Source organism: Nicotiana tomentosiformis, chromosome 5 (genome assembly GCF_000390325.3).
Source record: "Nicotiana tomentosiformis chromosome 5, ASM39032v3, whole genome shotgun sequence".
Taxonomy (NCBI): Eukaryota; Viridiplantae; Streptophyta; class Magnoliopsida; order Solanales; family Solanaceae; genus Nicotiana; species Nicotiana tomentosiformis.
This window is the reverse complement of record NC_090816.1, coordinates 134,574,445-134,589,603: the sequence shown is the minus strand read 5'-3', so window position 1 is coordinate 134,589,603 and position 15,159 is coordinate 134,574,445. Positions and strand designations below refer to the sequence as shown.

General features: G+C 37.6%; 1 protein-coding gene across 1 annotated transcript; it reads left to right on the top strand.

Annotated features, from left to right (window-relative positions):
- Nucleotides 1–2,173: 2,173 nt before the first annotated feature.
- On the top strand, nucleotides 2,174–9,914 carry LOC138893192 (uncharacterized). The gene is made up of 3 exons (XM_070176968.1): nucleotides 2,174–2,459; nucleotides 3,156–3,301; nucleotides 9,840–9,914. Exons 1-3 carry the CDS (start codon nucleotides 2,174–2,176, stop codon nucleotides 9,912–9,914), a joined length of 507 nt encoding a protein of 168 aa, XP_070033069.1.
- The last annotated feature ends 5,245 nt before the right edge of the window (nucleotides 9,915–15,159 follow it).

The window sequence follows — 15,159 nt, the reverse complement described above, 5'->3', positions numbered from 1 at the left end:
CTTGGTAATGCTTGATTTGTGTGCATGGTCCGTGTCTTTTGCCGGAAAGTTTTTGCTTAAAAAATTTGAAAAAAATGTGATTTTTGGCTTTAGAAACAACTTGAGTTGACTACAGTCAACATTTTGGGTAAACGATCGCGGATCAATATTTTGATAATTTTGGTAGGTTCGTATTGTGATTTTGGACTTGAGCATATGCCCGGAAATAAACTCGGAGGTCCCTAGGTTGATTTTACTTATTTTGCCGAAAGTTAGCAATTAGAAAATTTTGAAATTTCCTTGGTTTGACCGTAGGTTGACTTTATGGTTATCAGATGTTAGTTTTGGTGTCCATTTTCTATTTAATCTACTATCCCATAGCGTATTATTTCTATCAAATTGTTCATAGCTAACCGTATAATAATTTGGGTTTATTCCTTTTGGATTTTTTACACCTGATGTACTAGGTTTTTCTTCCATATTTACATCTCCTGTATTTATTTCTACATTTTTTTATTTTTTCTATATTTTTTAAAAATTCTGTATATGTTTCACTTATTTCACTTGATTCTGACTTTTGGTCGTCTATATTGTTATCTATTTCTTCAATTCTGGGAATTTCTTCTGGTTGTAATATTTGTTTAAATTTATTTATCTCATCTGTTAATTGTATTTCTTTATTTTTCTCTCTTTGCTTGTTTTCATATAGTGCTTTTAACATGTTTAATTCTTTTTCTAATGCTATAATTTTTGTGTTTTTAGTTTCTTCTAATTGTTGTATTTCCCTGTTTGCTTGATTTTTGATAATTTCAATTTCTTTTTTCTTATCAATTTCTTCATTTATTTTACTTATTCTTGTCATAGCTGTCAAGCTATCTTCTAATCTTGCTGTTTCCTTTTCTATCATTAGGTATAATTGATCTCCTATTTTTTTATATCTTCTGCCTAAATTTGAAAATATTATTTTTATTTTCAATCCATCTTGGTATCAGAGCTATAGATTACCGAAAAAGAGGAAATCTATAGCAGAATGGTTATAGATTACCGAAATTTATTTTTACCGAAATTATTTTTATTTTCAATCCTCTTCAAAAAAGAGGAAAAAGCAGAATGGTTATAGATTACCGAAATTTAAATACAAAAACTAAAATATATAATTACCCAATACCTAACAAGATATTAAAAATAAGACAAATCCAAGGATATAATTACTTTAATAAATTTGACTGTAAATCAGGATTTTACCATCTAAAACTAGAAGATGAATCTAAAAAACTAACAGCATTTACAGTGCCACAAGGATTTTATGAATGGAATATTTTACCATTTGGATATAAAAATGCACCAGGAAGATACCAACATTTTATGGATAATTATTTTAACCAACTAGAGAATTGTATAGTATATATAGATGATATATTACTATATTCAAGAACACAAGATGAACATATAAAATTATTAAAAAAATTCATACATATTATAGAAAACTCTGGTATAAGCTTAAGCAAAACCAAAGCAGAAATTATGAAGAATCAGATAGAATTTTTAGGAATACAAATAGATAAAAATGGAATAAAAATGCAAACACACATAGTACAAAAAATAATCAATCTTGATGAAAACATAGATACAAAAAAGAAATTACAATCATTTTTAGGATTAGTAAACCAAGTAAGAGAATATATACCTAAATTAGCAGAAAACCTAAAACCTTTACAGAAAAAACTAAAAAAGGATGTAGAATATGGGTTCGATGAAAAAGATAAGGAACAAATAAGGAAGATTAAAATATTGTGTAAGAAACTACCAAAATTATACTTCCCAGATGAAAATAAGAAATTTACTTATATTGTAGAAACAGATTCGAGTAATCATAGTTATGGAGGAGTTCTTAAATATAAATATGATAAAGAAAAAATAGAACATCATTGCAGGTATTATTCAGGATCTTATACTGAACCACAAGAAAAATGGAAAATAAATAGAAAAGAATTATTTGTATTATATAAATATTTATTAGCATTTGAACCATATATAGTTTACAACAGATTTATTGTAAGAACAGATAATACCCAAGTAAAATGGTGGATAACCAAAAAAGTACAAGATTCAGTTACAACAAAAGAAATACGCAGACTGGTATTAAATATATTAAACTTTACATTTACAATTGAAATAATCACTACTAACAAGAATGTTGTTGCAGATTACTTGTCAAGACAAAGCTACCCAAACTGAACCAGATAATACAATGGAAAATCTACTCTTAGCCATGACTACACTTTGTAAGAAAGTAGAAAGTATGGATGAAGAGATACAGATAATAAAGAAAACAGCTAATAGTCAGCAGCATGACTCAAAAAATGCGGAGATAAGACGATCGGAAGTCTCTAAAATTCCAGAGCTAGAAGGTGACGTTGAGAAACACCTAAAAACTCATAACAGTTTGTTAAATGCAGTTGCAGGAAGCAGCACAGCTAGTAGTACATCTGCAAAGAAGAAGGAAGAAATTAAACCCAAATACACAAATATAAATATGAACAATCTATTTTCAAAACCATTCACACAGAAAATCAAAAATACCCAGAACGAAATATTCCTACCACCACAAACAAACACCTACAAAGAAAGTCTGAACCAAACCAAAAAGACATACAACCATATAACCCGTACATACATAGACAACATATATAAAAGAATTAATGCAATGGGTCTTAAGTCTTTTAAAGCCAGAACAACCTACAACTACAAGAGCTATAAGGACGAATTTCATCTCTCCAGAACTATTAACAAGATATTGCAAGTTAATCAGTCACAAATATCCAGACCACATATGCTCAAAATGCAAAGGAGAAGATAACATTGTTCCAGACATACAACTGGAATAATCGAGAAGAAGACGACAAACTAGACGACAAAAACTATGGCAGACAAGATAGAGTAAAAGATTTATTAGATTCTTTTCTTTTTTAAATAATGTTATTTTGTTTTTTGTAAAAGTCGTAAAGTAAATAGTTAGTTCTTTACTTTATGAATAGTAAGAGTCAGTTTCATGAACAGTAAAGGTCGTTCATGAATAGTAAGAGTCAGTTTCATGAACAGTAAAGGTCATTCATGAATAGTAAGAGTCATTTTTGTAATCTTTAAATAGCCTTTCGATTATGAATAAAAAATAGGCTGCATCTTCAGGCATCCAAATGCTTCTCTCTTCTCTTACTCTTCTCTAGATATACTTAAAAATAAATACAGGAAAGCTATGGATCAACAAGAAGATATGAAAGCTATGGATCAACAAGGAGATATCAAGAACCTACAAAAACAGGTATGTCATATTATAATTATGAGTAGCTAAATTATTATATTCCTGATAATCTCTAATATGTAAATTATAATTATCCATCATATAATAGTACTGTTATAGAAATCATCTTGAGAAAGTTTGCCATGAAAATATGCTAAGAGTAGGTAAGCCCAGGCTATGCATCCTAAGGTTGAAACTGGTAGGCAGAGAGGCCGTTTAGGGGAGTAAACAAAGTTGAAGCGCTGTTAGGGTAACTGATTGAAGCAGAAAATCATGGTAGTGACCAGAAAAGATGACCAAATAACTTATTATAATATGATGAATAAGGATAATAGACATAGAGATTAAAAGGAATATGTTTAGCAAATCATATGATAAAATGAACACCTACTTAATAGATGATGATCTTAGTTATAAGATACTTATACTATATATACTAAAAAATATTGATAATGATGTAAGAAGAATAATCTATGAGAAATTACTTACTTTTGAAATAATAGAAATAATGGATCAAAATTGGACAGAATTAATTATACCAGAAATAGACTTATATGAATTAGATCTATATTCTGATAACACATAATGAATAATATATACCTACAATATTGGCAACAAACTACCGACAGCATAAAACTACTAACAAATTTAGTAAAAACTAATATAGAAGAATACCAAAGAACCCAAGATATAGAATATATAGAATATATATTAGAAAGCTTAAAAGAAATAATTAGATTAATTTCACTACAAAAAGAATATTATGAAAAAGCTTTTACATTTGACTAAATTATAAATGAAATTAAATAAAAATAATAAGGACACTAAAAATGCAATAAAAATAATAAGGGACACTAAAAATGAAACTTGTATACAAAATTTGGTGCAATTCGGAGTTGGTTTGATAGGATTCAGATGTTTGGTTATGATTTTAGAGGTTCTTAAGTTTTCTTTTGAATTTCATGCGTTTTGATGTCTAATTCGTGGTTCTAGATGTTATTTTGGTGTTTTGATCACGCGAGCGAGTTCGTATGATGTTATTACACTCGTGTGCATGTTTGGTTTGGAGCCCGAGAGGCTCGGGTGAGTTTCAGATTATTTTGAACTTGTAGGACAGTTGTTTCTGGTGTATTATGCTTCGCAATCGTGAAGGGGAAACTTGGGGCTGTTCTGGTTGTTCTTCACAAACTCGAGGAGCAGGTCACGAACGCAACGCAATAGGGGGCTTACCCTTGGCGAACACGACAGGCATCTCGGACCTGGTTTCGTGAGTAGTGTACCTGAAGAGGGCATGTGGTTCCTCTTCGCGAACGCGGACCTCGTTTTGTGAACGCGAAAGCATGCGGGGAATTAAGCCTTCACGAACGCGAAGAGAACCTCGCGAACGTGAAGGCCAATTGGCCAGTGCATCACGAACGCGTCAGGTGCTTCGCAAATTTGACTATTTCCCCCCATTTTGAAAGCTAGAGCTCGGCCTAGAGGCAATTTTGAGGAGAAATTTCATCCCCACTTCATTGGTTAGTGATTTTTAACTAGTTTTGATGTATTTTCATAATCACCCATTGATTTTAACCTTTAATCTATGAATTTCATGGTAGAAATTAGAGGTTTTGAGTAGAAATTAAGATTTTGCAAAATTGAGATTTAGACCTCAAATTGAGATCAGATTTCAAAATAAATTACATAATCGGGCTCGGGGCTGAATGGGTAATCGAATTTTTGTCCGAATTTCGGGTTTTGACCAAGCGGGCCTGGGGTTGACTTTTGTTGACTTTTCTAAATTTCATTAAAGATCAAATCTTTTTCACTTGTGGATAGTTTGTAAAGCTTATTTTGGATTATTTGAACTATATTTGACTAGATTTGGCTGGTTCAGAGGCTAATTCTAAAGGAAAGGTCGTGGTTGAGTATTGATTTGATTGTGGAAAGAGGTAAGTGTTGTGTCTAACCTTGACTTGAGGGAATTAGGACTTGTTGAACTATTTGTCATGTGAATTATGTGGGTAAATGGTGTATATGCGAGGTGATGAGTGTATATGCGCCGGCATGGATTTAGAATGTGAGATTGGGCTATTTATTTCTATGTATTCATTTATTTCATGTTATCTCTTGTTATATGCTTTAATTGTTATATGTTCTTACTCGACATCTATGTTATACTTGTTAATTGCTATTTAATTGTTACTTGCTTTAGTTTGTTCATTTCTCACTCAATATCTGCTTACCTGGTACTTGTTCCTACTTGCCTTAAATGTATATTCTCAATATCTGCTTACCTGGTACTTGTTCCTACTTACTTGTTCATTTCTCACTCAATTTATTGTCCTTATATTACTTGATGCTCCCTATTATGTTATTTTGCTTATGTAAGTCGTTTATCCATTCTTGTACTGATGAATCAATAAGGTTTGAGATTTCGGGGTGTTAGATATTCTCTGATGTATTGGTAGTTCTTTAATGTTCTGTACGTTTCATCTTCTTTTATGTTGATATTTCGTGAATATTGGTGTTGAGTTGTTTATGTTGCTAATTTGATATTGGTGGATCGGGTTGTGCACCGCAACGATATTGAAATAAATTGAAATTATTAGGATCAAATTGCGCACCGCAATGGCATTGAAATGATATGATATGAAGAAATAAGGACGAAATATGATATGAACAGATGATGATAAGGCGGGATCGGGTTGCGCGCTACAACATATTTGATGTGTTGTAAGTTGTTTGTGGTTGTAGAGATTGTCCACGGTATTGTGATAAGAGATTTGGAATTTTATTGTTCTATGGCCCTTTGGTAGTTGACCTACGGTCCAGTTATTTGACTTTACCATTTTATTTTTATTCATGTTTCTGCTATTATTGTTTTGTACAGGTTTATCGTGAGTGTCTTGTCATAGCCTCGCCACTACTTTGTCGAGGTTAGGCTTACACTTACAGAGTACAAGGGTCGGTTGTACTCATGCTACACTTCTGTACTTCTTGTGCAGATACCGACATTGGTCCCAACGACGTGTAGAGGAGATCTTGCCCGGGCCGGCTATTAGGAGGAGACTTGAGATAGAGCTGTTGGCGTTCGCAGTCCCTGAAGTCCCCTTCCATTATGTCTTTACTGTTTACCTTATTTCAAACAGTTGTATTTTGTTATGACTTTATCTGTAGTACGCTAGATGATCATGTATTCGTGACTCCAGATTTTTGGTATATGTTTAGTCTACGCTACATGGTATTTATCATATCTTTTTTAGACTATCACAGTTTATTATTAATAATATTTTGATTTAAATTGTTAAAACTAGTTAAGTAATTCGCTAAAGTTGGCTTGCCTAACAAGTGAAATGTTAGGCGCAATCATGGCCCCAAGGTTAGGATTCCGGGTTATTACAAGTTGGTATCAGAGCACTAGGTTGCCTAGGTCTCATGAGTCATGAGCAAGTTTAGTAGAAGCTGGAGGATCGGTACAGAGACGTCTATACTTCTCTTCTAGAGGCTATACGGCTTTGGCAAAATTTCACTTCCTTCCATCTCTATCGTGCGAGTTTATTCTATTATTGAAGTTTGAACCATTCTATTCTGGTCTGTCGCAGATGGTGAGAAAATGCACAACATCTACAGTCGGGCAGGAGCTAGAGCCCCTCTGTTCCAGCCACTACTAGGGGTAGGGGCCGGGGCCGAGGTAGAGGTTGAGGCAGAGGCAGAGGCAGAGCTCAACCTAGAGAAAGTGTAGCAGCACCCGTTACGAAGCCTCAGATCGAGCATAAAGAAGAGATCCCTATTCAGACTGCACCAGTCGGACCCACTCATGTGCCACAGGGATTTATTGCTACTCCCGTATTTCAAGACGCCCTAGTCCATTTAGTGGGCCTTATGGAGAGTGTGGCCCAGGCCGGAGTATTTCCTATGGCACCAACTATCTCTCAGGCTGGGGGGAGGAGATAATACTCCCGCCTATCACACTCTGGAGTAGATGACTCTCATATATCATACGCCGGCTATTCCAGTAGTTAGAGTAGTTCAGCCCGTTATTGCTACATAACCCGGGTAGAGGCCCGCGATGTCTTCTGAGGGATTCATGCGGTTGGATAAGTTCACCAAACTCTTTCTTATTCATTTTGGTGGTACACCTTCTGAGGACCCATAGAATTATTTGGACCATTGCCACGAGGTGTTGCACAACATGGGTATTGTGGAGTCCAATGGAGTCGACTTGGCAATGTTTCAGATGACCGGTTCTGCCAAGAGGTGGTGGCAGGATTATGAATGAGGCAGAGCAGCAGGTTCACCGCCACTCACTTGGGATCAGTTTTTGCAGCTATTTTTGGAGAAGTTCATTCGTTTCACTCTGAGAGAGGAGTACCGCAGGCAGTTTAAGCGCCTTCAGCAGGGTAACATGACTGTTACCCAGTAGGAGACCATATTTGTGTATTTAGCTCGTCATGCAGTTGTCTTTCTTCCTACTGAGATGGAGAGAGTGAGAAGATTCATTGATGGTCTTACTTCCGGTATCATGCTACAGATGGCCAAGGAGACTGGGGATGATATTATTTTCCAGCGGGCAGTAGAGATTGCTAGATAGATCGAGATGATTCATGGTCAGAGTAGAGAGGCGGTATTTGAGAAGAGGCCTTGTCATTTTGGTGGGTTTAGTGGGGCCTTATCGGGAGGCAGAGGTTCGTCTGGTAGAGGCCCATCTCACAGGACGATTCAGTAGGTTCTTCAGGTAGCACATGACGCTTCGAGTAACCATGGTTCTTATGGGTCTCGTCTTGAGAAGCCAGCATTTAGTACACCTTTAGCCTCTATCAATGCACACTCTACAGAGCTATCACAGTGGTTATTCTGGCTGTCAGGGTCAGTCTCAACTTCAATAGCCACAACAACTGAGAGAGTGATTTGAGTGTGGAGGGACAGGTCATGTCAAGAGGTACTATCCCAGACTTCAGATTAGTGTACCTCAGCAAGATTCTTGTGCCACGGTGTCATGACCCAAATGTCACGACCCAAAAATCCATTAAAGGTCGTGATGGCGCCGGACATCGCTGTCAGGCAAGCCAACAATACATACTTAACTTAACTACCCATTTTAGAATTTTTGAAATCAAAATTTCTTCAATGAAATAGTAAAAATAGAACTCATAGAGTAAGTGATAAATATTTTTAGCAACTAAATTTCTAAACAATTCATAACTATTCCAAAAACCCGGTGTCACAAGTGCATGAGCATTTACTAGGGAGTGAAAATAAAATACAGCATCTGTCCAGAATACAAATCAGACAGAAAAAATATAAATAATTCTGAAGGAGACTCTGTTGGCTGCGGATCGTAATATAGAATGCAGCTCAACTAAGTCCCCGCATTTTAACCATACCTCTGCGCCCACAAGGCCGCTAGACATATATGTACCTGCACAATAAAAATGTGCAGCAAATGTAGCATGAGTACGTAAACAACGTGTACCCAGTAAGTATCGAGCCTAATCTCGAAGAGGTAGAGACAAGATGGTCGACTTTGACACTCACTAAGGGTCAATAATAATGAATAAAATAAAAATAGGAATATTTTAATCAACATGATTTAGAGAGTTAACAATAGTTTTTATTTAACCAGCAGAAATAATTAAATTCTTTCAAATGTAACAATATCCAATCTATTAATTAAATTCACAAGATGCTATTAAAATATCAAGGTATCGTGTAATTATTATTATTAGGCACGATTTCTGCCGAGGTCATATGGCCCGATCCAGAGTGTTGTGTACACTGCCGAGGGAAGTGCGGCGCGATCCATAGATGCATCTATACTGCCGAGGCGTTCGGCCCACTCCACAAGAAAGGAGGACATTTTCTTATGTACCTCCAGAATGAGAGTATAATTATTAGAGGTTAATTCAAGAGGATGAACAATTTCTTTTAATAATTAAATTAATTCAAACAGAAAATTAAGTATATATGAGATTTCCATCTTACTATATTTCCCTAACAATGCACAATATATTTCAAATAATTTAATTAAGTAAAGAATACAATTTATACACGTAATTCATGATTTAAGTCCTAAACTACCCGGACTTTAGCATAAATAGTAGCGACGTACGGACTCTTGTCACCTCGTGCGTACGTAGCCCCCATATTTAGCAATAATTATTAATTTAAATCACCTATGGGGTAAATTCTCCCTCACAAGATTAGACAAGAGACTTACCTTGTCTCAAAGCCCACTGCCGATCACGATGTCGTGTAAAAATCCCATGCTCAATAAAATAAAATAATTAATACATACTCAATAATTCGAAATAAGACTATTAAATCAATTACCCAACTCAAAATGGTAAAATTCTTAAATTTTGCCCCGGGCCCACGTGCCCGGATTCCGGATATTTTCGGAGAAAATCGTTACCCATAATCTCAAGAACTCAAATATACCATTTCTATCCAATCCCATACCCATTTTCGTGGATAAAATCCAAAAATACCAATTTCTAGGTTTTTCTTCAATATCCTATATTTTTACAAATTTTCATGTCGAAATCCATATATAATCCAAGTATTTAAATTGCAATAGGTGGGAATCACTTACCTTGACATAGATGATGATGGTGGAGCTCCAAAATTGGCTCCCATGGTGAAAATGAAGTGAAAATGACCAAAAATCCCGTTTAAAACAACTCACTGCCCAGCACTGCCCTTCTTCGCGTTCACGACCAACGCCTCACGTTCGCGAAGGCCAAATGACTTTGCCCCAAAATTCCTCTTCGCTTTCACGACCGATACCTCACGTTCGCGAAGCCTTTGAACCTTGCCCCTTCGCATTCGCGGTAGCGAGCTGCCCCTTTCTTTCTTCGCGTTCGCGTTCTAAGTTTCGTGTTTGCGAAGGCTTAATGGCTCAAGGTCCCCAGCTCCCCTTCCTTCGTCGCGTTTGCAACCCCTGTGTCGCGTTCGCGATGAGTAATTTCCTTCAGCCCACAAATCCTTATTCGCGAACGCGATCTCCTCCCCGCGTTCGCGATGAAGGACACCAGAACCAACATCGGCAGTAGAAAAACATGGGAAACATGACCCGAAACCAACCCGAAACACACCCGAGGCCCCCGGGACCCCGCCCAATCATACCAACTTGTCCCAAAACATGACACAAACTTGCTCGAGGTCTCAAATCACATCCAACAACGTCGAAATTATGAATCGTACTCCAATTCAAGCTTAATGAAACTTAAAAGTTTCAACTTCTACATTCGATGCCAAAACCTATCAAATCAAGTCCGATTTGCACATAAGTCATAAATGACATAACGGAGCTATGAAAATTTTCAGAACTGGATTCCAACCCCGATATCAAAAAGTCAAATCCCCGGTCAAACTTCCAAACTTAAATTCCTATTTTAGCCATTTCAAACCTAATTTAACTACGGACTTCCAAATAAATTTTCGAGCACGCTCCTAAGTCAAAATCACCATACGGAGCTATTACCAGACTCAGAATCCCAAACGGACATCGATAACATTGAAATACACCGCAACCCAAATTTATGAAATTCTTCCAAAATGCCAACTTCCACAATATGCGCCGAAACACTCCCAGGTCATCCAAAACTCGATCCGGACCTACGTCAAAAATCCAAAATCATCATACGAACATGTTGGAACCTTCAAATCCTGATTCCGAGGTCGTTTACTCAAAAGTCAAAGTTTGGTCAACTCTTCCAACTTAAAGCTTCCAAATTTAGAATTTTCTTTCCAAATCCGCTCCGAACTTCCCGAAATTTAATTCCAACCACACGTACAAATCATAACACCTGAAATGAAGCTACTCAAGGTCTCGAACCGCTGAATGATGCACTAGGGCTCAAAACGACCGGTCGGGTCGTTACATTCTATCCCACTTAAATATACGTTCGTCCTCGAATGTGCTAAGGACTGCTCCGGAGTTGTCCAAAATCACTATTTAACCCTCATGCACCTACCCGTGCTACCACACCCAGTTGAGCACATTAGCTCGAGTCAATCTGAAGATTCTCCCCTTCATTTAGGCAAATAAGCCTTAGAGCCAATTCTAACATCCAGAATTCTCCACCATGCCTGTTTCCAACCTATGAACACCGTATCAATCACTACACGATGCACCAAGACAGGATTGCATACCTTTGTTGAATTTAGACCATGCACCGCACCATTCACATGCCCATAATAACATCCCTGATAACAATAGCCGAGATTCCACGAATCTGATGTCCACAACATATCTCATGATACATATAAGTCCTATTCCAACTCTTGAAATGCTTCCACGATGGAAGAAATATGTAGAAATTCATAAGCAACTGCCGAGTCAACAAATTATTGAGTTTCTCCTTCTGACAAGGACCATTACCTCATTTTGAACTGAATAGCAATATTTATTCTTTAATATACCTTATATAAATCTGAATGCACTAATTTCAAGTCCAACAGTCTCATCTCACCCAGTATAATCTACACAGGCAATAAGCCACCTCAAACACTGACCAAGATCTCGTATGACGCAGATAAATGTGTCAACTGGATACAAACTCGAATGTGATACATAAGAAAAAATGAACTCTGGAAAGAGATACTCAACCCGCATAACTAATTTAACAATTGAAAAGAAGAAGAAAAAACAAATGTCATGAATTTTTCTGATAAAAATTCGGACAAAACACACAGGAATAGATATAGGGAACTGTGTTCAACATCACGCTATTTCGGCATGTAACCCAATTCATATACGATACCTGTGGCGGCGTGCCACCCGATCCAACTATGTTACCCGTGGCGGTGTGCCACCCGATCCACACGTAATAATCTAAGAAAAACACACCTCTAACCGTAACGCTTATACTCATGAATGCCTGAATATCAACCATAAGCACGCCAAGTGCATAATACGAATCCTGGGAGGACGGGTAGCGTCATACGCTATAAAACTCAAGCACAACTAAGGTACGATATATGATCTACATCTTGAGAGCCATCCTGCTTACATAATACCACCATTGTGTGGGACCTCAACACATTGTACAAAAATTAAGCCTTCTAACAGCCCACATGGCACTATAAAGTATCACATGAAATAGCTGGCGACGAAATTAACATCCCACGCCCGAATATTCTTCCGTAATGAATGTTATGCTGCATGAACACTCCCAGGATGGTGTAGAGTATACAACCACATTTGGACCCATCAACGGACCTCAAACCGATTTTTGATCATATCACGCTTGGGTAAATAATCTCTCAAGGATCCACAATGACCATTTTCCTATGACACGCAAGAACAATCATCGAATTCGAAACACACTTTCACCATTCTCAACCAACTGAATAGAGCGCCCTTCAGACATAATTTCTTAAATTAGCGATACTATCACAATCTCCATACTTGGTCTCAATCCCTGATCAATTAAGTGACTATAGGTCATAATCATACAATCTTCCCGTGGAATACGCTCCCACGACCTTCCGCACCAGATAACAAGTCTGCACATCCATACCACCGACCATACTAATGTTGTAAAGAGAATCAAAGATTCGCAAATCAATACACAAAGCCTCTTACACATAACACTGACCTCAGGTGACGCAGAAGACAATATCAGCTTGCTTTAAACCTCTAAGTCCTTTTCTACTCGTCCGAGCTTGTGACGTTCTTGTTAACACCAAACCGCAACCTCGATCCTCAACTTCCAATTCCATACCTCTCACCGCACTTATCATGCCGCTACGCGATAATACACGTATTCACAATAACCCTTGAACTACTAGTAGAATTAAACACTTCACTGGCTAGAAACCTTTAACCTAGCTTATTTCCGAAGAACCAATGCAATACGCAACAAAATTCCCAGACCGCAGAGATATACCAACCTCAAGTCGCGATCTAAACTGCCATGACTTTTCTGGAATCCATTTACATAACAAGACTGTTTGAATTAAATATCTCCCGAATCAATCAAGTTATGGTGGCTGTCAAACCCACGAGTACAACCACAACCATATGTATAACTTCATGCTAAAGAAACTGATCACTGCCACAACCATGCTGATTCAACCATTACTAACTGACCCCGCTTCTTCCAATTTATTCTCTACTTGCCTTAGAAATAGTAACAATAGGTCCATTCCAACGTAACGAACCAAATCTGCACTCGTCCTGAGTGACCCCATTTCACGAGACCACATTGTCTTAAAACAAAATCCCACAAACCATCTCATACCCTCCTTGTGCGTACATTCGAATCTTCAACTGATACGCCCATTCTGATATTTCCTTTATGAATCCGAAGTCATTTTCTCCCATTCCTTCAATGCTACACCGCAGACCGAAGGTAACATAGAACACCCCAAACCCTTTTCAAAATCTGCTGCAAAAGCATGATACTTAACCATAATACAAGCTCGAAATCCTTAGGCACCGCACTTTAACGATTGGAATACACTAGGACCATTGTTGAGAGTCACCCATTCCGACCTGGTCCCGAATATAATCAACTCCAAGGCTCTACTAGCAATTGAACACTCTCTCAAAGAAGCACCCGGCCGAATCACCTTCCTTGTACATCACATCAACACGAAGCATAGACTCTGAGTCTTTCCAAAGCCTGAACATGAATCGATAAGGTCAAATATGGCACACATTCCTCAAATCCTTTGCTCAAATTACCACTGATGTTTTCTTTCCTTAGTTGAAATGACCCACCAATACACCAATAACGAGAACCTTACAAATAAGCAACCATGCAATCCAATTGTAGATGGTGGGGCTCTCCCACTTAGATTGAAGCTACAATTACATAACTATGGAACCCATCAAGACTACTTACCCCCAATTGACACAATCTCGCATAATCGACCCACCAAATTCCTCGGAATCTTATGTTAAACATTTCATGAACATTCTTAATCACTAGCCACATTCACATACTTGACCTCTTACTGGATAGTCAGTAAAATTCTTCGTAGAAGCTCCATCAACACCACGCAATCGCTAACCTGCTCACAGGAGATATCCCACATGTGGAAATTCCATGCTGACATCCTCCCACAATGCTGCACCGAATACTATTACCATGAAACCAATAAACCATCCTGAGTCCGTGCTCGTTCACCAGCTGTACAAGTCCGTTCACTCCCCGTTGACATCAACTAAAGGTGCAACGATACATCCCAACCCAAAGTCATGTTGCATTCCTATTCACATCAGGCAAACTCATTTCTGTTGCATCTAATCTTCCCCAGTATAACAAACAACATTCAAATTTAAGTCTGTAAACCTAGTCACTATCCACCATGAATCCCAAATCACTCCAAACTTTCCTCAAGATGTGTAGTTATCCTACCCCGTAACCCATATGCTACCTTGCCACTCTCCCACTTTGGTTAAACCCTCTCCTTTAAGCAACTACTCGACTTCTGTTTATCATACTTGGCCTTCTAGGAACGTAATCACCACAAGATACCTTCCATATGTCCTTCCTCATCGTTTGCTGCCCAGTTGTTGCCTTAACTCCAAGTCCGTTTCTGTAGCACTCGAACTAATAGGTCGTTACCAGCTTTAAACCTCTCCGAAGATCATCCTTCTCGAGCCATCAACACTAGGGACATCGATTTGATCCTGAACCATTGTACACCATGATTTCTGACAACTGCTTCCCCGACACCAATTCCTAACACCCCGCCGTGAAGGCGAGTTAAAGTATACCATGACACCGGCGAACCTTAACGCATTTAACAAGGTGATGACACCACATCACAATTGAAAACTCTACCACGCTTGAAAATATCAAGCCTCATTACTCCATCAACTCCAAACCTGAACATTCATAGTACGATTACCTTTCCTTTGCTGGGATTAAATGAAAAACCTC

Coding starts and splice junctions, on each gene's coding strand:
- LOC138893192 (XM_070176968.1), top strand. CDS start 2,174: ATGTTGTTGCAGATTACTTGTCAAGACAAAGCTACCCAAACTGAACCA. Junction 2,460..3,155: donor TGCAGGAAGCAGCACAGCTA/GTAGTACATCTG, acceptor AATAAAAAATAG/GCTGCATCTTCAGGCATCCA. Junction 3,302..9,839: donor TCAAGAACCTACAAAAACAG/GTATGTCATATT, acceptor AAATTGCAATAG/GTGGGAATCACTTACCTTGA.